General features: G+C 50.4%; 1 protein-coding gene across 1 annotated transcript; it reads right to left on the minus strand.

The window, feature by feature from the left end:
- Positions 1-3,579: 3,579 nt before the first annotated feature.
- On the minus strand, positions 3,580-13,990 carry atp8b3 (ATPase phospholipid transporting 8B3). The gene is made up of 28 exons (XM_066695977.1): positions 13,655-13,990; positions 13,352-13,389; positions 13,086-13,177; positions 12,675-12,788; positions 12,451-12,549; positions 12,262-12,323; positions 12,041-12,113; positions 11,770-11,840; positions 11,517-11,599; positions 11,263-11,421; positions 11,080-11,168; positions 10,742-10,935; positions 10,364-10,572; positions 10,031-10,062; positions 9,744-9,867; positions 9,429-9,617; positions 9,069-9,181; positions 8,175-8,339; positions 7,947-8,058; positions 6,901-6,976; positions 6,653-6,779; positions 6,365-6,551; positions 5,981-6,204; positions 5,673-5,756; positions 5,242-5,466; positions 4,887-5,025; positions 4,446-4,576; positions 3,580-4,233 (listed from the first exon to the last, which is right to left on the minus strand). The coding sequence occupies exons 2-28, from the start codon at positions 13,386-13,388 to the stop codon at positions 4,018-4,020; spliced, it is 3,426 nt and encodes a 1,141-aa protein (XP_066552074.1). The 5' UTR covers position 13,389; positions 13,655-13,990; the 3' UTR covers positions 3,580-4,017.
- Between the last annotated feature and the right edge of the window lie 8,533 nt (positions 13,991-22,523).

The following is a 22,523-nucleotide window of genomic DNA, read 5'->3' on the forward strand; positions in this document are numbered from 1 at the left end:
TCAATCAGAACCACGTGACTTTGTGATGGTAGAAGACAATCAGTTTCTATTGGAGAAAGAGAGAAAGAGAGATGGAGGAGGGACTGGAAAGAGGTTCTCAGAGTCTAGCCAGCCCCCCACTATTGTGAGTGTTCCCCGCAGGCCGCGGTTGAAGTGTCCCCCCCTCTCTAACCCCCAACCCAACTAAACTCTCACATTTACACTATGAGTCAAGCTCCTGTCTCTGCTGACTGTCGCCGTCACACCTCCACTGCCCTGTGAGACACAGCACAGCAGACTACAGCACAGCACACTACAGATCACTACAGCAGGGCACACTTCAGCTCAGCACAGCACACTACAGCACAGCACATGTCCCGCCCAGAACAGAACCGACACAGCACACCAGCTCCGACACACACACACACCTGGTCCAGATCCCAGGCAGACGCTGCAGGTCCTGAGCAGTGCCCCTGCCGGAGCGCAGCCAGACGGGCAGCTCCCTCTGGTGCGTGGGGGTGGTACTGCAGTGGCCGTGTCACCTCCCTGCATCTCCTCTCCTGGTTCCCCAGTGGCCGGCCGATGGGCTGGATTGATATTTTTGCACAGAAAGCTATGCAAACACCTGACCCTCCCAATCCTAATCGTTGCTGCTGGGTCAGTGTGTACAATCACTCCCCCCTCCAAACAACAAGTACAAGCAAACATAAACAGTGACCCCCTCCCCACCCCAGCATGTCTCAGTGTTTGACCGTCACTCTCCCAGATAAGTCACCTAGACTGCAAAATCCACACTCAATCCTGACGCCACTCCAACTGCAATTACAGCCCCCCATCTCCCCTAACATCTCCCACTTCCATCTCCCTGTCTTGCTACCCTTGCTAAAGCAATCAGAGTCACAGTCTGTGGCACAGACCTCGCTCAGACAGGTCCCCCACCCCAAACACACACACACGTGGAAACATACACGCACACACACATCCAGCCCCCCGCTATTGTGAGTGTCCCACGCAGGCCGCGGTTGAGGCAGCCCTGGGAGTGCCTGCTCTGAAACCAAAGACTATAATCCCAGGTATGACAATCTGTTCTTCTCAACCAAGACAATGCTTAACCCCCCAGGCACTCCGGAGGACTGTCCATCAACGACACACAACCTCACTGCCCTAATCAGCCCAGCTAAGCTCCGCAGAACACACACACAAAATAGCAGCGCGCAACACAACATACAAGACCAAATATACACAGAAACCCACACTCTGAGTGCATCACACTCTGTCTGTCTGTCTGTCCCTCAGCGAGAGAGAGAGCTGGACTCTGAGAGCCTCGGCCCCCCCACCCCTCTGAAGGTTCGGATCTTGCCGAGTACTTTTTTTGTGTATCGTGTAGAAAAAAGAAAACCTGTTACAGAAAATACATCAGGATCATATGGCAGATACGTGTTTAAATGAAAATTAAAATAAACAAATGAACCAAAACACAATCAATCCTGTATTTTTTTATATATATATGTATGATTTAAAGGGAAAAATTTACGGGAATCAATTCTGACGAAAAAAAGTCGTAAAACAATTAAGCATACAAACTGGGTATGAACTGCGAGATACTCTGATGAGCTTTCATAAGGGTAAGAATACTAATTATTATTATTAATGATGACTGATTAAAAAACTACTAATGATTAATTTATGAAAAACGAAAACAAACGTGCTCTGTCTTTTTAATGTGTAGCAATAGGAATCTCATTGTACAGCATGACTTTATAGATACTTGGCTGCAGTTCATTGACTGTTTTCCTGTTCCTTTGTTGGGAGTCTTGTTTGAAAGAAACCTGGAGGACTGGCTTGAGTAAAATTACTTCAAAACCACGAGGAGAAGAAGACTAAATTAATACAATCAATACAAATCACCTTTAAAAATTATGCACATCAGTAGGTGGATGTTTAATATAATAATATAATAATAATAATATAATAATGTTTAGTTTCCCCAGAGAATTTTTACTCAAAACATGTCTCTTCCAAGTTTCGAAGTCCAGCTCAGTGTTGGCAAGATGCTATTCTATGTTTTGCCAGAGCTGTTTCCCCTCCTATTCCCACAAGGTTGTTTTTGCCAGAGAGGAGGGACTCCAGTTTAACCACCTCAGACACACAGGTCGTCTGTTACTCCCCTCCACACAGCCCTTAACTATTTAATTGAACTAATTGTTGGGTTAATTGGCATAATTGTGATGTTTTATCTGAGTATAGCAGCCTGGCAGCTGCTGGCAGCCAATTTCCCACAATTCCAGATGAACACCTTTTCTCTGCATGAAGACAACAGAAGACACACATCAGCAGAGCAGCCATTAGGGGGGGCTTCTTCTCTAAGTGCCATTGCATCTGTTGTTGTGTTTCTTTTGCTTTCTGCACTTCGAGTACGATTCAGCGTGGTGTCAGGTTTTTTTTCTTTCCTGTTCTATGATGCAGAAGCCCTGACGTTGGAATTATGTTGTCCATTGACCTCTGACCTCTCAGGCCCAGGTCTGTAGCTCTGTGCCAATAGACAGTTGCATCCGAGACCCCCCAGCCCCCCTGCCAGACAGCGGTCAAGACCCGGCTCAGCACAAACACAGTGGAGTGTCAGCAAGACACAAGCAGTCACTGTATTCTATCAAATCACAGTTCTTTGCATGGACTCAATTACACAGATATCAGATTTCAGAGCTGAAAGTGCTTAAACACTGATTTCTATTTGGCTCCAGCTCTCCTCCAGTGGAGTCTCACACATGCATTTCATGCACTCTTGTAGCACAGATACAAGTATACAACTGAGCCAATTGACACATACTCAGTCCTAATGCCAAGCACAAAACAGAGCAGGCCCCAACACAGCAGCAGTAATCCAGTGGCTTTCCCTGTCTAACTGGCAGATAAGTCAGAAAGTGGACTGTGGCAGGGCGGGGTGGGGCCTCCTGGGTGGGATGGTGTAGGACAGCATCGGGCACTGCCTCACACCTGCTCCCGCACGGGGGTCCGGCCCCAGATTGATTACAAGAAACAATAAGCAAACTCGTGGTTTATGATAAGTATTTGCCCTTCCACTGGCTATTACTGTTGAAATGCAATTGCTCTTCTTTGGAAACAAACTGTGTGTGTGTGTTGTTTTGAAAGGGGGGAGTCAGTGCGGTCACTCTGAGCGTCTGAGAGCCAAGTGTGTCTTTCATTTGGACAACCTTCTTTCTATAACTTCTCTACATACAGCAGCAGCGACGATTCCAAGAAAAAGAATAAAAGGAAAAAAAAGAAAAGAAAAGCTTTTGAGAAAGATACATGTTCATCGCTTCCTTTCTGGTTATTACTGTGCTGTACGTTCTGTTAATAAATTATTTTGTAATCATTCAGAATGCCAGAGAGTGTGTCATTTTGTAATTGGGCAAGGGTGTGGAGGAGAGGGCCGGGGCCAGGAGGTGTGGGGCGGGATTGTCCATCCCAGCTGCCGTGGAATTCCAGAAAAAGAACTGGCAGAACTCCACAGCAATGCAGGAAAAAATCCTACACAACAGAAACACACAAACACACACTGACACAACCACACAAATACACACACAAACAATAACACACTGAATTATATATTATATATTTTTCTTAGCATACGCCCTTATCCAGTCTTACAATTGCTAGAGTATATCACATTATTTTTACATATAATTATCCATTTATACATTATTACTGGAGCAATCCAGGTACAGCACCTTGCTCAAGGGTACAACAGCAGTGTCCCCCACCTGGGACTGAGCCCACAACCCTCCACACTGGAGTCCAGAGCCCTGACTGCTACTCCACACTGCTGCCCACAGACACAGACACAAACACACAAACATGTTATTGCTGTGGAAATCAGAGAGAAATACCAGAATCAAATACAGAAACGTGTATCAGTGGCAGAAACCTGATGATCGGGCTGGAGTGTCTCTGTGGGTCGGGGCTAGTGTGGCTCGGTGGAATCTCTCTTCTCTCTCCTCCTTTCCTCTTTCCTCTGCCTCCCCCAGTTTGTTGTGTCTAAGTCTGCGGCTTCTCGGGTGTCGCTGTGCCTGCAGTTCCCCTTCCATCCTGTTGGGGCACTGTGCTGCGCAGGCTGGCGCCCGAGTTGATCAGCTTCCCAAAGCCCCGCCCCTGAGACAGGGCGTACGACGAACACCGCTGAGAACTGCCCCTCTGGAAACCAGAGCGCATCTCCACAGTTCCCAGGGACACACTGCGATCTGAACTGTGCACCTGAGAGAGGGAGAAAGAGGGGAAAAGAGGGGGATACAGAAGAAAGTGTGAACAAAGGGGAGAGGGGATAGTGAGAGAAAGGGAGGTGAGAGGAAGACTGATTCCAGAAGCTGTTCAATCCCAAACTCTGGGACACAAATAGACAGACAGGCTGATGGGTGGATGGGCAGACAGGGGGACAGATACACGAGGACAGACAGGTGGACAGTTACCCGGTGTGTGTCGGGGGGGCGGAGGACCAGCCCCAGGGCACGGGAGGTCAGGGAAGGCAGGACAGCCATGCATCCTGTCAACAGCACGGTCAGCCACACCAGTGGATTGGACAAAGCATTGACCGCCACCCCTGCACAGAGAGAGAGAGAGAGAGAGAGAGAGAGAGAGAGAACTCAGCCTCATCACTGTCTGTCTTCCTTTCTCTCTCTCTCTCTCTCTCTGGTTTATTCCTTCTCTTAAATGCATGCTTTGTCTCTTCTGTCAATCATGCAGGTGTGATTTCCTACCTTTTCCTGTATGAGTGTGTAGTAGTGTTTGCCAGAAGCGTGCAGTGAGGGGGTGCTCTGCTTGGCATGTGGAATTTGGTGTGTGCAGCTTGGCTTGGAGCATGTAGCATGTAGCGTGTAGCATGTAGCATGTTTCGTGCAGTGAGGTCTCACCAGGGAAGTAGTAGTCAAGGGGGGCAGCCTGGTGGAAGCGGGGGCTGTGCAGGAGGAAGGTAACCAGGAAATACAGGACCAGGCTGAGACACAGCGCCCACACATTGTACCGTGTCCAGAACCCTGTCTGCAGCACGATCTGAGGGAGAGAGAGAGGGAGAGAAGGAGAGGGATGGAAATAGAGATGGAGAGAAAGAGGGAGGAAGAGGGGAGGTCGAAGGAAAAGAAGCAGAAGAGAGGGAGAGACACAGGGACAATCGAATTATCTGCGCTGTATTTTACGGAGCCAAACATGAAACGATAAATCCCAGATCCCTACTCAGCTCTGCTGGACCTCTGACTGCACTGTACTGACCTCGGCTGTGGCGGTGAAGATGGCGGAGGTCCCCACAGTGACGGCAAGGGTCTGGTAGTCGAGGGCGGAGTCGGAGAAGACACCGAGCGGGAGGAAGAAGAGCACCAGGGAGGCGTAGAGGGAGTGGAGGAGTGTGGCGCCCAGCAGCCAGGGGTTGAACAGCTGCTGGGCCTGACCCACGCGGTAGAGTTGTGGACAGCGCAGACTGACCTCCGCACTCACATCCTGAGAGAGAGAAAGAGAGAGGGAGAGAGAGAAAGAGAGTGAGAGAGGGAGAGATGATCTGAGTTAACCTGCCCCCCACAACCCCACACAGAACTGACATGGACACACTGCCGCCCCTCCATTCCATAACAGTCCCAGATTTCTGCCATCATCAATCAATCAATCAATCAATCAATCAATCAACAGAAGTGCCCCCTCTTGCCTACCTGCTCCAGCACAGCCAGGCAGAAGATGGGCAGCGCAGTGTACAGCACCGTGTACAGCGTGATGAACCAGTTCTCATACATGGGCTGGGAGGGCAGAGACATTACATCAAGTTCATCACATTACAACCCCCTTCCCCTCTCCTACAACAATCCCTCTGTTTTTCCTTTGGTCTCTCTCTCTCTCTCTCTCTCTCTCTCTCTCACACTTCTTGCCCTCAAACTCCCACGCTCTCCCCTCCCTCCACCCTGCTTCTCCCCATCTCCTCCACTCTCCCCTCTCCTCCTCCCTCCCCCGCCGCTCTCCGCACCTGGGCGCTGAAGCCATTGAAGAAGGAGAACCAGGTGTGGACGAGGGCAAAGGAGGTGGTCTTGAAGAGGAAGTAGCGCAGGAAGCGGGTGACGCGGTGGTAGGACCAGCGTCCGTGCACCAGCAGGAGGCGCCGCAGGCAGCGGAAGCGTGGCAGGGAGAAATCAGAGCACTGCACCGCCTGGCAGCCCTCCACCCCGCTCACACCCACTCCCACGTGGGCCGCTGGGGCAGAGGGGCAGAGAGGGAGAGAGAGGGAGAGAACAATGAAATGCATTCCGTTATATCCGTATCTCTCTCTGGCTCTCGCCTGCCCATCCTCTCTCACCCTCGCTCTGTATCTCCACTCAGCCCGCACCCCCGCCCCCGTCCCTCCCGCACTCACTCTTGATCATGTTGACGTCATTGGCTCCGTCTCCAATGGCCATGGTGACGGCCCTGGTGTGTTTCCGGACCAGCTGGACCACCCCGGCCTTCTGCCCCGGTGTCACCCGGCAACACAGCACCGACTGACACTGCTGTGCCAACGACATGAACCGCGTCCCCCACACCCCAGCCCTACCCAGCTCCAGCTGAGAGAGACAGAGAGGGAGATGGAGAATGTTACACCATTCATACAGTGCTGTGTGTGTGTGTGTGAGAGAGAGAGAGTATGTGTGGGGGTGTACTGTACCAGTTCAGGTCCAGTGATGACTAATGCAGTTTTGGATCCATTGGACCCCCCTCTCTGTTTGCCCCACCAGCTCTCTGTCTTGTCTGGGGGTGGGGTATTTTCCAGCTCTGGTGACTGGAGGAGCTCCCTGCCGGACAGACACACGGACGCACATTAACAATCTGAGGGACTGTCTGTGTCTGCCAGTCAGACAGTCAGTGTGTCAGTGTGTCAGTCACTGGGTCAGTGTGTCCGACAGTCTGTCCCACCTCAGCTCGTCTCCCTGCAGTATTGTGCTGTTGCTGTCCAGCAATCTGCAGGAGTATCCAATGTTCACTGCAGTCTCTGTATGAAAGAGAGAGGGAGAGAGAGAGATGGAAGGGAGACAGAGGCTGTGTGAGCTCAGCGTGTGTGTGCAGACTGTGTGTGTTCGGCATGTGAGTTCAGTGCGTATGTGCAGGCTGTGTGTGTTCAGCAGGGCCGTAACTAGGGCAGGGCAAACGTTGTGGTCACCCAGGGCGCAAAGCTGGGGGGGGCGGAAAAATGATGGAAATGTCAGCTATAATTTTGTTTTGTGGTTTTCAATCTTGTCACTTGTCAGCTCTGACACCCCCATCGCGTTGGACACAGCCAGTGTGAATGTGTACATAGGATGTAAAAAAAAAAAAAAAAACACAAGTCATGTGACTGTTATCAATGCATGGAATCGGCGATTATCAAGGCACATCAGACCATTTGAATCGTCTGTGTGGTCCCCCACGGGCTATACACCAGTTACACAGTTTATTGCTTAAAGTTTATTTCATTATTAGTTTTTTTTTTTTTAGAAAAACACTTACATTTTTAATGTAAATGTAGCCTTTCTGCCCTGAAAATGTTATGTGTGATGTTCATATGTAAAAGTATTAAGTTTTAGCCAATTCTTAGTTTATCATTTTCATCACACTGCTGTTTTATAAAGGAGCCGCACATTATGCAGGTTGCAAAGTCCTTCTTTTTTTTAAATGTTAAACTGTACACTTAAAGGTTATATACGAAGATACTACATGGCTGTTAAATGATTGCGTATGAATTGTTGTGGCACCTAAAACTAAAATAGTCATACAGTAGCTTGATTGGTTGACATATGCAATAATAACCTAATTAAATCATGATTATATCGTCAAGAGAAAAAAAAAGGTGGGGGGCGCAAAAATGCTTACATGCCCTGGGTGCCAAAAAAAACTAGTAATGGCTCTGGTGTTCAGCATGTGTGTGTGACCAGTGTGTGTGTTCAGTGTGTGTGTGTGTGTGTGTGTGTGTGTGTGCAGGGTACCTCTCTTGTCTCCGGTGAGCATCCACACCTTGATGCCGGCCTGCTGCAGGGAGGCGATGGTCTCGGGAACCCCCTCCTGCAGCCGGTCCTCAATCGCTGTCACCCCCAGGAGCTGAGAGAGAGATGGGGAGGAAGAAGGAGAGAGGAGGAGTTGCCACAATAGTAAATTGTGAGTTTTCCGTCTAGTGAGGTCAGTGTTGTGTAGCAGGGTGCGTTGTTGTGTGGTACCGTCAGCTCTCTCTCCATGCTGTCGTACACCACCTCCAGTTGGTCGTCACTGTGATGCGTTTTCATGGCGGCCAGCTGGAGGGCCTGGCTCCACTGCTCCCATGATGCCTCAGTGACAGGGCGCATTGCCACACAGAGCGTCCGCAGACAGCTCTCAGAGAACACCTGAGAGAGAGGGAGAGAGGGAGAGAGGGAGGGAGGGAGATTTTTAATGTGTTATAAATTAACCATTTTGGTATCAGTTTAGGAAAAGCACAAACAAACTTGGGCCAATGATTTCAAATCACTGTACCGAGTTTCATCTGTCTGGTGGAAAAGCTGCGTTTTCTGGAGCCCCGGCACCAGGGCAAGATTTAAACCTGCCTCATTAATTCATTAAGACATTGCAGGTGCTGCTTCACAGCTCGTTAGACAGCAGAGACCCAGAGCTCTCAATCGCCACACTTTCAAAGAGCACAAGCACCGATCACACGTCCTGCAGCTGCATCACCGCAAAGCTCGACCCTGATTGGTTCAAAGCAGGACGAAGAAACTGTTTCAACGATCAGCGGAAATGAGAAGTAAAAGAAAGATCCTGCGCTAGAACAGATGCCCCGCAGACGAGACACAGACCTGCTAGAATACTGCACCCTGCGCGCTCTCACACTCCCACTAACGACATACGTGCCACAAGACCATTTCCACTGTGTCTAACTTGGGAATAGCTTTTTTGGTCACATCCAAATCTTCATTTTAGTTTCTGGGTCTGCCCTGGTGTGTGGAACCGACAGGCTGTGACTCAAAACAAAGCTGTACAAACAATAGTCTTGTGTTTTTCCTTTTTCTTATTCAGACACTCTCTGAAGCACTTGAATTGTCAGCAGGGGGCCGCGGTGGGATGGCGGGGGGTCTGACCTGCAGCGCGACCTCGGCATCCTCTCGGTGCGGACAGTCCTCTCTCAGCCGCTCCAGCACCGCCGTGTCTGCACCTTTACAGTACAGCTTCAGCCCGCCCTCCGGCTCCCGCACTGCAAAACACACACGCTCACACACTGCTCGACAACCACGCAACACACACTGCACAGCTAAAACTAGGCGAGACAGACAGACAGAGAAATGGACAGACAGAGAGATCAAATAAAAACATATAGGAAGACACAGGGACAGACAAAGGCAGGGGAACAGAACAAACACAGACGAATGGGCCAAGAGAGAACGAGTGCAGAAAGACAGACAGGAGCGCTAACCAACACACAGACAGACAGAGGGACAGACCGAGCACAGACATGCGCCTCCGCTGGCTGCTGAAGTCCAGGATGGTGAGCAGCTTGTATAGCCGCGGTCGGCCCAGTTCGTCCAGGCTTATCGAGTCCCGGGTTCGAGACTGGAAGACCCATCCCAGGCCTTGCGCCGCCCCCACCAGGGCCTCCTCGTCTGGGGAGGCTGCCTGGAACACCGGGGTCCCTGATGGACAGAGGTGCAGGAAACAGTGACACTCACACTCACATTCACACTCACAGGACAGACAGTTCCACACTTCTCTCTCTCTCTCTCTCTCTCACTCTCTAACACCATCTCTCTCTCCCTCACCATCTTTCCACTCCACCATCACAGTGTGGCACAGCGCCAGGGCCCTGCAGAACTCCCACACCTCGGGGCAGCGCCGGCTCCTCAGCTGCTCCTTCAGGCGGGGGTCAGAGAACTGCTGCCGCTCCTGAGAGGGAGAGGAGAGAGGAAGGAAGAGACAGCAGAGAGAGGAGTTGGTGTGCTACTGCTCCTGTTTAAGTCACACAAGACATTTATTAAGGGAGTCCTGTATAACTCTCTCTCTCTCTCTCTCTCTCTCTCTCTCAGGAGGAGTCTCTGTAAAGTCTCACCTCTAGCTTCTTCGTCATGTCTGGAATATCTCCTGAAAAATAATAATAAGTACAAATAAAATAATTAAAAAATCAGTTGTCAGATTGCTAAAGAGCAAAAGAAACATGCAGTTAGTGCTGGCCGTGGGGTTGGGGTGCAGTCAGGGTCAGGGCCCTCCTGTGACCTGTGACCTCGCTCATGCCCCAGTCTTCAGTGTGCAGGATAAACGCATTGGCCTGAAACGCACACAACGCTCAGATGGTTTATTCTGAACTCTGACACTGCTGTGCTGTGCGGTACAGTGTAGCACAGTGGTGGGAATACAGGCTGGGGCGGGGCGGGGTAGGGATCACCGTAGATCGTGCCGGCGATGCAGCACTGCCGAAACACCAGTCGATTCTCAGTGAGCGTGCCGGTCTTGTCCGTCAGCAGGAACTCCACCTGCCCCAGCTCCTCGTTCAGGGTGGAGCTGTGAGCCCCTGCGGGAGTATCTGACTTCTCCTCGTACATCTCCAGATCCCAGGAAATCAGCAGGCTGTGAAGCAGGTGGATCACCTCAAACCTGCGCAAAGCAGAGGGGGAGAGAGTGACAGAGAAAGAGAGAGAGAGCGAATGACAAGGAGAGATACAGGTGGTTGGTCTGTGATTTCGCCCCACACACAGACAGAAACAGTCAGAAGAAAACACAAGCAGGCACAGAGACAGGCACACTGACAGACAGACTGACTCACGTGATGTACAGTGCCATGGGCATGGCGGGGCCGAGGAGGATGATGTAGCCCCAGAAGGTGAGGAAGGCCGTGTACACTGGTACCTGGCCCCACCACATCCCGGCCAGCGGCCCACTGGAGCCCCACACCCCGCCAGCAGACACCCCTGCCCCCACCGCCAGGAGCAGGGCCGTCCCCAGAAGAAGCAGCACGATCTGGGGACAGACAGACACACAGACACCCTGTCACATGGTCTGAGCTGGGGACAGACAGACACCCTGTCACATGGTGTGATCTGGGGACAGACAGACAGACACACAGAAAACTAAACCAAATACAAATACCCGCCCGTCTCTCACCGCAATGACAGCCCGGTTGAGGAGCAGCTCAACATGACTCTTCTTCACCAGGAAGCGCCCAGAGTTCTGCAGGATCTTAGTGTCTGCACCTGGGGGTGGGGGGACAGGACAGGAGAGGGGTCAGAGTACAGCGCCGGCCTCTCTACAGTGGCAGCGGTGTCTCGGTGAGCGGTGGCGGTATACCTGTGTACAGAGCCAGGCCGTAGGCCGTGTCGGTGTTGCGCAAGACGCAGCCGCGCAGGAGAACGCACTGGCCGTCCAGCAGGTGGCGCCCGCCCCGCCACTGCAACACTCCCACGAACGAGTGCAGCCTGCTGTTGGGCTCCTCACAGCGCACGCAGCCTGAGGACCGGAGGACAGGAGAGAGTGAAAGGGAGACAGGGGGCCGGGGGGGCCGGGGGAGCCGGGGTGGGGGAGGAGAGGGAGTCTGGACCCACCCTGGAAGGCCGGCAGGCTGCTCTCTGACTCTAGCTCCTGGTGGGTGATGGGTACTGCCTGGCGGAACTTCAGGTTCGTCTCCCTGGCAAGGACAAGGCAGGGCCCTGAGCATGACAACAACCATCATAACAGCTGGGGCTACTTCACACGCCCCCTCCCCTCCCCGATGTTTTCTCTGCCTTGCTGTAAAGCTGATCCCGTAGTACTCTACAAGTTATAGAGCAGCTTTTTCACAGGAGCCCCTTGTCTCACCCGTCAATGTCGGCCGTCTCCACATAACACAGGCTGTGGGGCTCTGAGCTGCGCAGGAGGAGGAGATCGGCCTGTCAGAGAGAGAGAGAGTGAGAAAAGAGGGAAGGAGGGAGGAGAGTGAGGGGGAGAAGGGGGTATGGGAGAGCAGGGGGATAAAGCAAACAGGGAGAGGGGGGAGAGAGAGGGTGTTATGACCAGGTCCAGGTAATTGCCTGGCGCTGAACACTGATGTTTCAGACACCGAGCTCAGGCACAACACTGCTCGGCTCACCGGGATCACCGCGTCCTTCTGCAGCCGCACCACATCCCCCACCACGATGTCCCTCCACCGAGCGCTGCTGAACCTGGGAGGGATGGAGGGAGAGAGGGAGTGAGACACACTGCGGGATCCTAAGGCCCAGGGACACTGAGACACAGAGTGGAAAGTGGGAGAGACATTGACCTAGCTGGAGAAAGGGGAGAGTGAGAGAGAGAGAGAGACAGCTTGCTCACCTGTCTCTGGTCAGGATGGCACAGGGCCGGTTGTTGATCTCTCTGTCGCTGCGACGCCGAGCCTAAAACGACAACAACAACGACAGCAGCAGCAGCGACAATGACAACGACAACAGAAATAACAACTTCCCTAGAACTGCCACGAGGCTGAGGGTCGGGGAGGTGTGAAGGATGATGAAGGAGCCTCACCAGGTCAGCCGCCAGGTCCTTGCCGGCCCTCACAGACAGCACCATCAGCAGCGGCACCATGGTGGTGTACCAGGGCAGCGTGGACACAGCCGGCACCGACTGCACAACAACAACACACTGTCACACTGCGCAGCAACACAAAAATACACATTAAGATGCACAGCAACGGTCCACTTACACCGATGACTACAAACGCACAATGCACACAATGCCCACATGCTGACCTGCAGGATGACCATGAGCAGGAAGTAGATGTTGGCTGCGCGCTGGAACTGTTCGAACAGGTTAAGCGGCAGGAAGGAGAGGAGGGTGTACTTGTGGCTGCGCATCACATTGTCCTGAAAACACACAACGGCCCAGTCAGAGCAGAGCAGGGAGGCAGGAGTCACACAGAGGCCAGTACGCCCCTGCACCTGGGCCCCCTGACCCTGCTCTGTCACCTGTGGGGCACCAGGTCCCTTTGCATAGCCAAACATTAGTCAAACTGTGAACTTTTGCAGTGGAAATAGGGTGACGGTGATGCGGGTAGGGTGTGATATAGTGACTTGAATATGTAAGAACTGAATACAGTACACAACTATTACATCAGACGGCTGGGCCCTCGCAACAGCTTCAACACGCTCAGGGGCACTCACCGCGTACCGCCCCCAGCGGAGACACAGGAGGGACCTCTTCTGCAGGCGCTGGTGGAAGCTCCTGTCATTGGCTCTCACTTCCCAGGGCAGGTCTGCCAGAGACACAGGACAAGCCAGGACGGTGACTCGCAGTGCAGTAACCCGCAGTATACTGCACACACCACTTAAGTATTCATAGCAAGGTGTGTATGTATGCCTGTGAGTATTTATTTATTGATTTATGCAGGAAGACAGACCGGGAGGCAGGCAGACAGACAGACACTCACCTGGGGCCTCTGGGTTTGGGGGGTTCCCTAAGGACATCCTGTAAACACAGAGGGAGAGAGAAAAAGGGATCTGTGAATGAGCGCTGGGGAGGGAGAGAGAGAGAGAGAGAGAGAGAGGAGAGAGAAAAGTTTTGCACAAAGAAATGTGACAACTGCCCCACACCCTGACTGCACTGTTAAAACTCCTGCTCTCCTCCCTGTTTACTGCTCCTTCTCTCTCTATATCCCCTGCTCCCCAGCCCCAGACACAGTGGACATATTATTATTATTATTACCCACTGCAGGTTGTGTCAAACTACTTACACACACAAATCGTATCCTTCCCCTGTTCTCTCTCTCTCTCTTCCTCTTCTCTAAGCTGTGTCCTACTCCGGCCTCCAGCGCAGCTCTGTCCTCTCCCTGGGTTATATCCACTGTAACGGCTTGTGCTTCTCCACCTGCCTGAGAGTGAGAGAGAGAGAGGGAGAGAGAGAGAGACACGAAGAGGAGGGAGAGAGAGGGGAAAAGGGAGGGCTGAGGAAGACAACTGGGAGGGGAGTGGGGGAGAGTGCCCAGGTGAACAGAAGAGAGGGAGGGGAAAGGGAGAGAGGGGGAGTGCTGGGAGAGAGAGGTTGCCGTTAAAAGCTGTATTAGCACACAAACAACCCTTCCCAAGAGACCCCTCCCCGCTCTTTTTCCCTCTCTCTCTCTCTCTCTCTCTCTCTCTCTCTCTCTCTCTCTCTCTGTTGCTCAGAGGTGTCTGATGTATCACGCTACAGAATTCCTAGAAGCCTCCCTGAACGCACCGCCGTCCTGCTCTCAGTGTCTCGGCCCTGCGTCTGGGCTGTATCTGTTCTGTGCTGTGTGAGGGGTAGCAGTGGGCCCCTCTCCTGGCTCAGCCTCAGAGATGGTGAACAATTGAGCCACACAGCAAACACTGAGCCCTGGCACAGACTCACACCTGTGACCTCTGTCCGGCTCTGTCTCTCAAATTCAAAATGAACTTTAATGGCATGACAATTTCACACAAGTGTCGTGAAAGCATCTACAGACACAGTAAGGAGAACAGAATCAATACAGGGCTGGTGTGCTGTGTTGTTGGTGGTGGTGAGGAGACATGGTTGTGTTTTTCTCTGGCCAGTGGTAGGCTGTGCCAGGCCTTTGTGCTGAGCTGGGGGGTCGGGGGCTCTGCTGGTGAACCTGGGGGAGAAGGCGTCTCTGACCAGTGTGTATTTGTGTGTACTGACCCATGTGTACCTCTCTATACCCCTCTCTCTCTCTGTCCCTCTCTCTTTCTCCTCCTTCGAGTTTTTTCCCTGCCTGCCTCTCCTGCCCTTTCATTTTCTTCTATAATTATTCTCCCTCCCTCTGGATCACACACAGTAACAGCACCGTCCCTGTGGGCACAGTTAGGACCTAGGAAAGTAGTTTCCTGCATAAGATAATTACTCTGTCACCTCCACATTAACACCTTAACGAGTGTTTTTAATTAGGGAACGAGGAGCACGGTGACACAGGTGAGATCCCTCTGTATTTGGGCTCACCTGGGTAAGGGCTGGGGGGGGGGGGCGGAGAGAGAGCCAGCCACACGCCACCAGCTGCTCACAACAGCAACACCTGAACTGCACAGCCCTGCGGTGTGCTTGGCCACACTGCCATCTAGTGTCCACTGATGCTCACTGCGGGAAGAGACAGACTACCAACACCCCCAATTTAATCTGGTCTCCCTAGTTATTATGATATTGTGTGTGTGTGTGTTTGTGTGTGTGTGTGAGAGAGAGAGAGAGAGAGTGTGAGAGTGATGTGCACATGTCATTTTTGCATATGTGCTCAAAAAAAGGAAATCTTCTGATCAGAGCAGTGTGTGTGAATGTGTGTGTGTGTGCTTGCGTGTGCATGGCTGTGTGTGTGTATTTTTATCAGAGGGCTCAGGGCAGGGTGGTTTCTCAGGCTCGGGCTGTGTGGACAGTTTGTGGCAGGGTCTCTGCCCAGCGCAGGAGTGTCAGTATGGCCACACAGCTTTTTCCACTACAGTTAAACTGCTGCCAGTTATACGTGCTAGACCACCCCCACCCCCCCACAGACAAACACATTTACTGGTATCACCCCTGATCTCCAGGCCCTGACATACCACCTCCCCTCCTACTTTGTACAGATGATAAACAATGAAAAAGCAACAGTAAAAACAGATATATATATTTTTGTATGAAATTATGTTCTAGTTATTTTTAACTATTGTGCACCACTCGTTGGTTAATAGGCAGGACCTGCAGATGGAGAGAGATAACCAGGCAAGCACCGAAACAGAAAAGTGACACAGAAACACACACACACACACACACACACACACATGCACACACACACACAGAGGGCTGACAGACAGACAGACACAGACAGAGGCAGAACATGCACATGAAAACTGTGATTCCATGATCTAAATGCAGTGACATTGAGTGTGTTTATCACCAGACAAAGAGTTTCTGTTCTTGTAATTTAGGAAATACACTGTATTGTCACATACACACAAAGACACACAGAACACACACATCTACGCACACACACACAGAAACACAGCACACTCACACTCATACACTGAGGTGTCACAGCCACAAAACCAACAGCATGACACCTCAACCGGAGATAAGCGAAAGAGACAAAGAGAGAGAGAGTGTGTGTGTGTGTGTATGTGTGAGAGACAGATAGTAACTCCTGTGACAGGGGAGAGAAAGAGTAGGCAGGTAGAAGACAGACAGATGGAGATGGACAGACCGGGAAAGAGTTGAGGACTGAGTGTTTCAGGACAGAGAAGGAGGTGATGTGTTGCAGGGAGAGAGGCAGACAGAGAGAGACTGACAGACAGACAAAACAGAGAGAGACTAATAGAGAGTCAGAGAGAGAGGCAAACACCCGGGGGGTGGGGGGGACAGTTGAGAGTGGAAGGTGTGAATGCTCATGATGACAAGTTGTGAGGAGACAAGCAGATGAAGATCAACAAAAACTGTTTTCTGCCTGCGTTTTGTTCTAGGCAGTGCAGCAGGGTAATTATAGACAGGGCCGAGAGAGGCAGCGGGGGTTGGCACGGGAGGGGGGTAAGGCCAGGCTCTGTGGTAGCCATGCTCTAATTTTGACCACGTGCAGCAGATATCATGACAACGGGAGTGACGGACAAAAGACAGACAGATAGACTGATAGAGGGATGGATGGAGAGGGCTGCCGTTGACAAAGCTCAGACGTAGCCCCTGAGAGAATGAGAGAGAGAGATAGGAGGAGGAGGGAGAGAGAGATAGAGAGAGAGATAGAGAGAGAGCAGAAAAAGGGGAACTAACCTCTCCACACGGCGCGAGCGAGTCGAGAGGTCCACGCTAACAGACAGCTCTGTGGTCTAACAACTGGAGGGCCTGCATCAGAACCGAAGCAAACTGCCTACCCACACCCCACGAAAACTAGAGAAACTAGAAAAAATACAACACACATTCAACACAGGCAACACGAACCCTGCAGGCTGCCCGTCCTGGCTTTCCTGCCCGTGGGAGACCGATTCTGCTCCCTGTCCGCAGTTGCCCATGTCCAAGGGCAAACCCTTAAATATACATTTCTGAAGTGTTAAAAGCTTGCAGGACGCGTTTAGAGTGACGCTCTTCTAACACTATTGTTTTCAAACGCATCGCATCCCACATTTTGGGCGCTGTGATGCCGCGTGAAGAGGATTTCCATGGCACACAACGGTGGCAAAAGGAACGAGAGATTTTTCTCAGCTTTCTTTTAACAGCATGAAAACTGTTAAAATGTATTTGTTTGAATATTCTTTGTTTTCTCACTATTGAGATTTTGTTGGTCTATTAGCAATGTGTGAGTGTGTCTGTGTCAGAGTGAGCTTGAGTGTCTATGTGGGTCTGTGTCCGTGTGTGTGCGTGTCTGTGTGAGCCAGCGTGTGTGTCTGTGTGAGCAAGTGTGTCTATGTGAGCGAGAGTGTGTGTGTTTGTGCATGTGCGTGTATGTGTTTGAGCGAGCATGTGTGAACGAGTGTGTGTTCATGTGTGTGTGTCTGCATGTGTGTGTCTGCATGTGTGTGCATGTCTGTGTGAGCAAGTGTGTTTGTTTGTGTGCCTCTGTGAACGAGTGTGTGTGCGTGTGCGTGTGAGTGACCATGTGTGTGTTTGGGCGTCTGTGTGAGCATGTGTGTTTGTGTGTGTGTGTGTGTGTCTGTGTGCATGTGTGTATGCATGTATGAATGAGTGTGTTTCTATGTGCTTTTGTGCGTGTCTCTATGTGTCTATATTTCTCACAAGTTGAGTAACTGCTGCTGGTAATCAAGTGACATTTCTGAAAGACTTCCTGTGGGAAGTGTGCTGGGGGTGGTGTCTGCCTAGAACAACAACTACAAAAAACTCATATAGCGCCTTTCCTCCTAGCACAGACAGTGGGCTGCAGCCAGATGATCCCATTTAAGGGATATAATGCAACCCTTCAGTGTTGTGTCACAGGTGTGTTACAGGTATGTTACCTGAAAGTTACAGGGGTGACACAGGCATGTGACAGGTGTATATTCGAGGTGTCATGCATGTACCCACCGTTACTGCGGCAGTACAGGAGCCGGGCTATGAGTGGGAGCGTGTTTGTAGTGGGTCTCTAAAGGCAGAGCAGGTTGTGCACTGAGGGAGCAGACCACACAACCAGGAGATCCACAGGCTCCGCACGACCGGCACTCTGTCAGACGGGTCCCGTCCGGCGCAGAAACGCAGATAAAGAGAAGATAATAAATTACACTAACATGAAAAATAACAGAACACAGAGCTGCCATTTAACTCCGAGGTCTGGGCCCTCAGTACGGGCCTGAGCTGAAAAAGCAGAACTGGGTGGTTAACAAGATCATAGAAGTGGAGATTAAAACTGACACTTCAGAACAAGCCTCTGTACAGACAGGAGAGAGCTTGCACAGGACAATCCAGCAACACAGCTGCAGAACCGCAGACCGGGGCCCGAGAGAGGTCAGAGAGGACAGAGAGGACGGCCATTATGAACACTACCTCTGACTGCACCTGATCGATTGATGGCAGGCTGCTGGATAAGACAGCAGGGAAGACCAGGTACCCTGGGCCTGTTGCTCTATCCACAAGAACTGTGCTGACACAGACTTGCGAAGTCACAACCATATGACACGTTAATGCTCACTTCTGCTTCATCAGTACAATGTTTCCAATGGAAAACGTAGAACTAATATAATGCCGTTGATAAAGGCAACTGTGTATTCACAGCACACGTACAGAACGACATGAGCAGAGTGTAACAGAGCAATGTTATATTTTTCACACACAGGTGAGTGTGTGTGTGTTGGAGATTGAATACTTGTGTGTTGTGTGAGTGTGTGTGTTTGAGTGGGTGCAGGTGTGTGTTTGAGTAGGTGCAGGTTTGAGTGTTTGTGTGTTTGAGTGTGTATGCGTGGGTGTTTGGGTGGGTGCAGGTGTGAGTGTGTGTGTGTTTGGGTGGGTGCAGGTGTGAGTGATAGTGTGAGGGTGTCAGCCACTGCTTTGTGTGGCTGGGAAGAGCGTGGGCCATATGCCAGATGATGGGGGGGTGCAGGGGGTGTTCGCTTGCCTCAAATTTTTACTCCCCCATCTTGCACCCCCAAACAATCAGCAGCTCCCTCTCTCTAATCTCACCTTGTCCCCTTGTCTTCCTACACTTCAGCTGAATGGTTAATTAATTGATTGATTGATTGCAGTGATTAGTAGTTATTTAATCATTTATTAGTTCTTATTATATTAGTTATTAAAAAAAAATGTTTTCAGATGTGCCAAGTGACCTGAAATCTGCAACCTTTCCAAGTACTGAGATAGATCAAAGCAAAACCAACAAAATTAGCTCAATTAAAGTATCAATTAAGTAATAGAGCGCTGGGCAGGTCTGCACACTGTGGGGTCACTTTGGCCCGAGTTCAGGGGCCCCTGCCTGTCTCACTATCTGCTTTAACTACATTATTCATGATTTTCAGGAAGTCACTGCCCACGATTAAAAAAAAAAAATTATATGAAAACGAGCTGCAAGCAGGAGGTGTGAATATGAAGCTGTAGTAAAAGGCAGGATGTGGTCTAACACTAATTTCACACTATTATTAATAATAAACAGTGCTGCACACATTGTCCCAGGGTGTAGAGACCTCCACACTAACACCTCGCCAGCAGCCCCTGCACTCGAGCTCCTGCCCCTCACACCTACCCCACTTTACTCCTCAGTCTGTGGTCGGGGCACTAGTGGGCCTCCTCTGCAACCCCACCCCCACTCCAAAACCAGTCTCAGAATAAACATCTTAGCAGCTCTTTCACACTCAGCTGCAGATCTTCAGACCTCTCTAGGAATTGAGGCAGGACCCTCCCCAAACCTGCAACCACCCATTCCTGTCCCCACGTATCCAGTATTCAGGGAGCAGCTAAACGATCAACCACAGCCACGCAGTCCCACAGCTCTCTGCCTCTCTCTGGCACCACCTGTCACATGTACAGCACTGTGCAAAAGTTTTAGGCAGGTGTGAATAAATACTGTAAAGTAAGAATGCTTTCAAAAAGAGACATGTTAATATATTATATTTATCAATTAACTAAATGCAAAGTGAGTGAACAGAAGACAAATCTACATCAAATCCATATTTGGTGTGACCACTCTTTGCCTCCAAGCTCTTTTAAAGAAGCACAAAGAAACGGGCAACGTTGAGGACCGTAGACGCAGTGGTCGGCCAAGGAAACTTACTGCAGCAGATGAAAGACACATCATGCTTACTTCCCTTTGCAATCGGTAGATATCCAGCAGTGCTATCAGCTCAGAATTGGCAGAAAACAGTGGGACCCTGGTACACCCATCTACTGTCCGGAGAAGTCTGGTCAGTAGTGGTCTTCATGGAAGACTTGCAGCCAAAAAGCCATACCTCCGACGTGGCAGCAAGGCCAAGTGACTCAACTATGCACGAAAACACAGGAACTGGGGTGCAGAAAAATGGCAGCAGGTGCTCTGGACTGATGAGTCAAAGTTTGTTCGCCAAAGGGCTGGAGAGCGGTACACGAACGAGTGTCTGCAGGCAACAGTGAAGCATGGTGGAGGTTCCTTACAAGTTTGGGGCTGCATTTCTGCAAATGGAGTTGGGGATTTGGTCAGAATGAATGGTCTCCTCAATGCTGAGAAGTACAGGCAGATACTTATCCATCATGCAATACCATCAGGGAGGCATCTGATTGGCCCCAAATTTATTCTGCAGCATGACAACGACCCCAAACACACAGTGACAGTCATTAAGAACTATCTTCAGCGTAAAGAAGAACAAGGAGTCCTGGAAGTGATGGTATGGCCCCCACAGAGTCTGTCTGGGATTACACGAAGAGAGAGAAGCAACTGAGGCTGCCTAAATCCACAGAACTGTGGTTAGTTCTTCAAGATGTTTGGGCCGACCTACCTGCCGAGTTCCTTCAAAAGTGCAAGTGTACCTAGAAGAATTGATGCTGTTTTGAAGGCAAAGGGTGGTCACACGAAAACGGATTTGATGTAGATTTTTCTTCTGTTAACTCACTTTGCATTTTGTTAATTGATAAATATAATCTATTAACATGTCTCTTTTTGAAAGCATTCTTACTTTACAGCATTTTTTCACACCTGCCTAAAACTTTTGCACAGTACTGTATGTATTTCTATATTTGTACAGAAATAAACACAGGGTGCATCGCAACTTCCACTATGTATTTTTACAATGATATAACAATTCAAACGATATTACAATGATTGGGGTCAGATCATGCTATCAGCCTGCAAAAGGAACCCAGGCCTCACACTGTAATGAGAGGGGTGTGATGTTTTCACAAGACAAGTAGAGAGCGGCCGAGCATGTGCATGTGCATGTGTGTGACTTGAAAACCCAGTCAGGAAGGAGTCTGGGAGAACTGGCAGTGGGGGAGCGCTGCTAGGATCATAAAGATGAGCGAGGGGGTGAGTGAGGAGACTTGTGCTCACAGAATCAAAAAGGGTGAGAGCAAGAGCAGAGAGAGGGAGAGGGAAGCATGGTCTTAGAGAATCACAGGGTGGGAGAAAGGCTTTCCACCGTCCACTCAGGGGGTTTTCTTTAGTGCCATCTGAGAGAAGAAATTAAAAAAAACAACAACAACCCCACCTCACACTCTAGAACTGAGGGGACATGGGAAGATCCTAGAGTGAGGCCCGGCCATTCACACGGGGCACCGCAGTTGGACACACCTACCCCATCCACTGCTATACAAACTATTGTCTCTCTCTCACACATACACTCTGTCTCTCTGTCTCTCTCTCGCCGGGTTGCATCAGTTCACAGTGTGTGCTGTTCCTGTATGTGGGGTGCTTTTGTGGGCCGGGTGAGTCAGCCTGCCGCCCCCACAGACTCTCCTAATGACTGTCCCACAAGCACTGAACCCGGCTGCCAGCACACTCAGCCAACCATGGCGAGGAAAAAGAAAGAGAAAGGATCAACTAAATAAATAAATAAATGACACAATGGTGGGCCGGGTAGTGATGAACACAATCCATGGATCGAGGACCCCACCCCCTCACCTCCAGGCACCACCAGGGACCCAGACAGACTGGGTCTCTCTCCCTGTCAGGGTATCAGCTCACAGCCTGCCTTCCTAATATCTGGTTTCATGCTCCTATCTTGTGCATTTGCATTCTGTTCACCTGAGAACAATTAGAAGAAAGAAAGAGAAACAGGCCAAAAATAAATAAAAATAGAAATAACATTAAAAAAGTCGGAAGATGGAGAAAGGGTAACACGAAGAACAATATCAATCCATGAATCAATCAGTAAAAACAAAAACAAACGTCGACAGATGAATAAATGTCGAATATGGGCTTCAAAGACCGCAGCAGCAGAGCGCTGAGAGGAAGCCAATAAAGAGGCGTCCTCTCCGCCCAGGCCTGAGGTTGTCTCACTCTCTGTGCTCAGTGTTTACTGTGTTATTTTAAGTGTAATATTGCAGTTATTAGGCCATGAAGAATTCAGAAGAATAAAATGAGAAATTACGTAATCGTGCCCTTTGAAACATGACGGAAACTACTAAATAGTGTGTTACTAATTAAATGCGCCCCAGTGGTCAGGGTTATGGATATGGTTTCAAGTCAATGCAGCTTATTATAACCGATAAAGATAAACGTCTAATATGTTGTGTACTTGACACAATTAAGG

The sequence above is a fragment of the Amia ocellicauda genome, chromosome 22, assembly GCF_036373705.1.
Source record: "Amia ocellicauda isolate fAmiCal2 chromosome 22, fAmiCal2.hap1, whole genome shotgun sequence".
In the NCBI taxonomy this organism is placed as follows: Eukaryota; Metazoa; Chordata; class Actinopteri; order Amiiformes; family Amiidae; genus Amia; species Amia ocellicauda.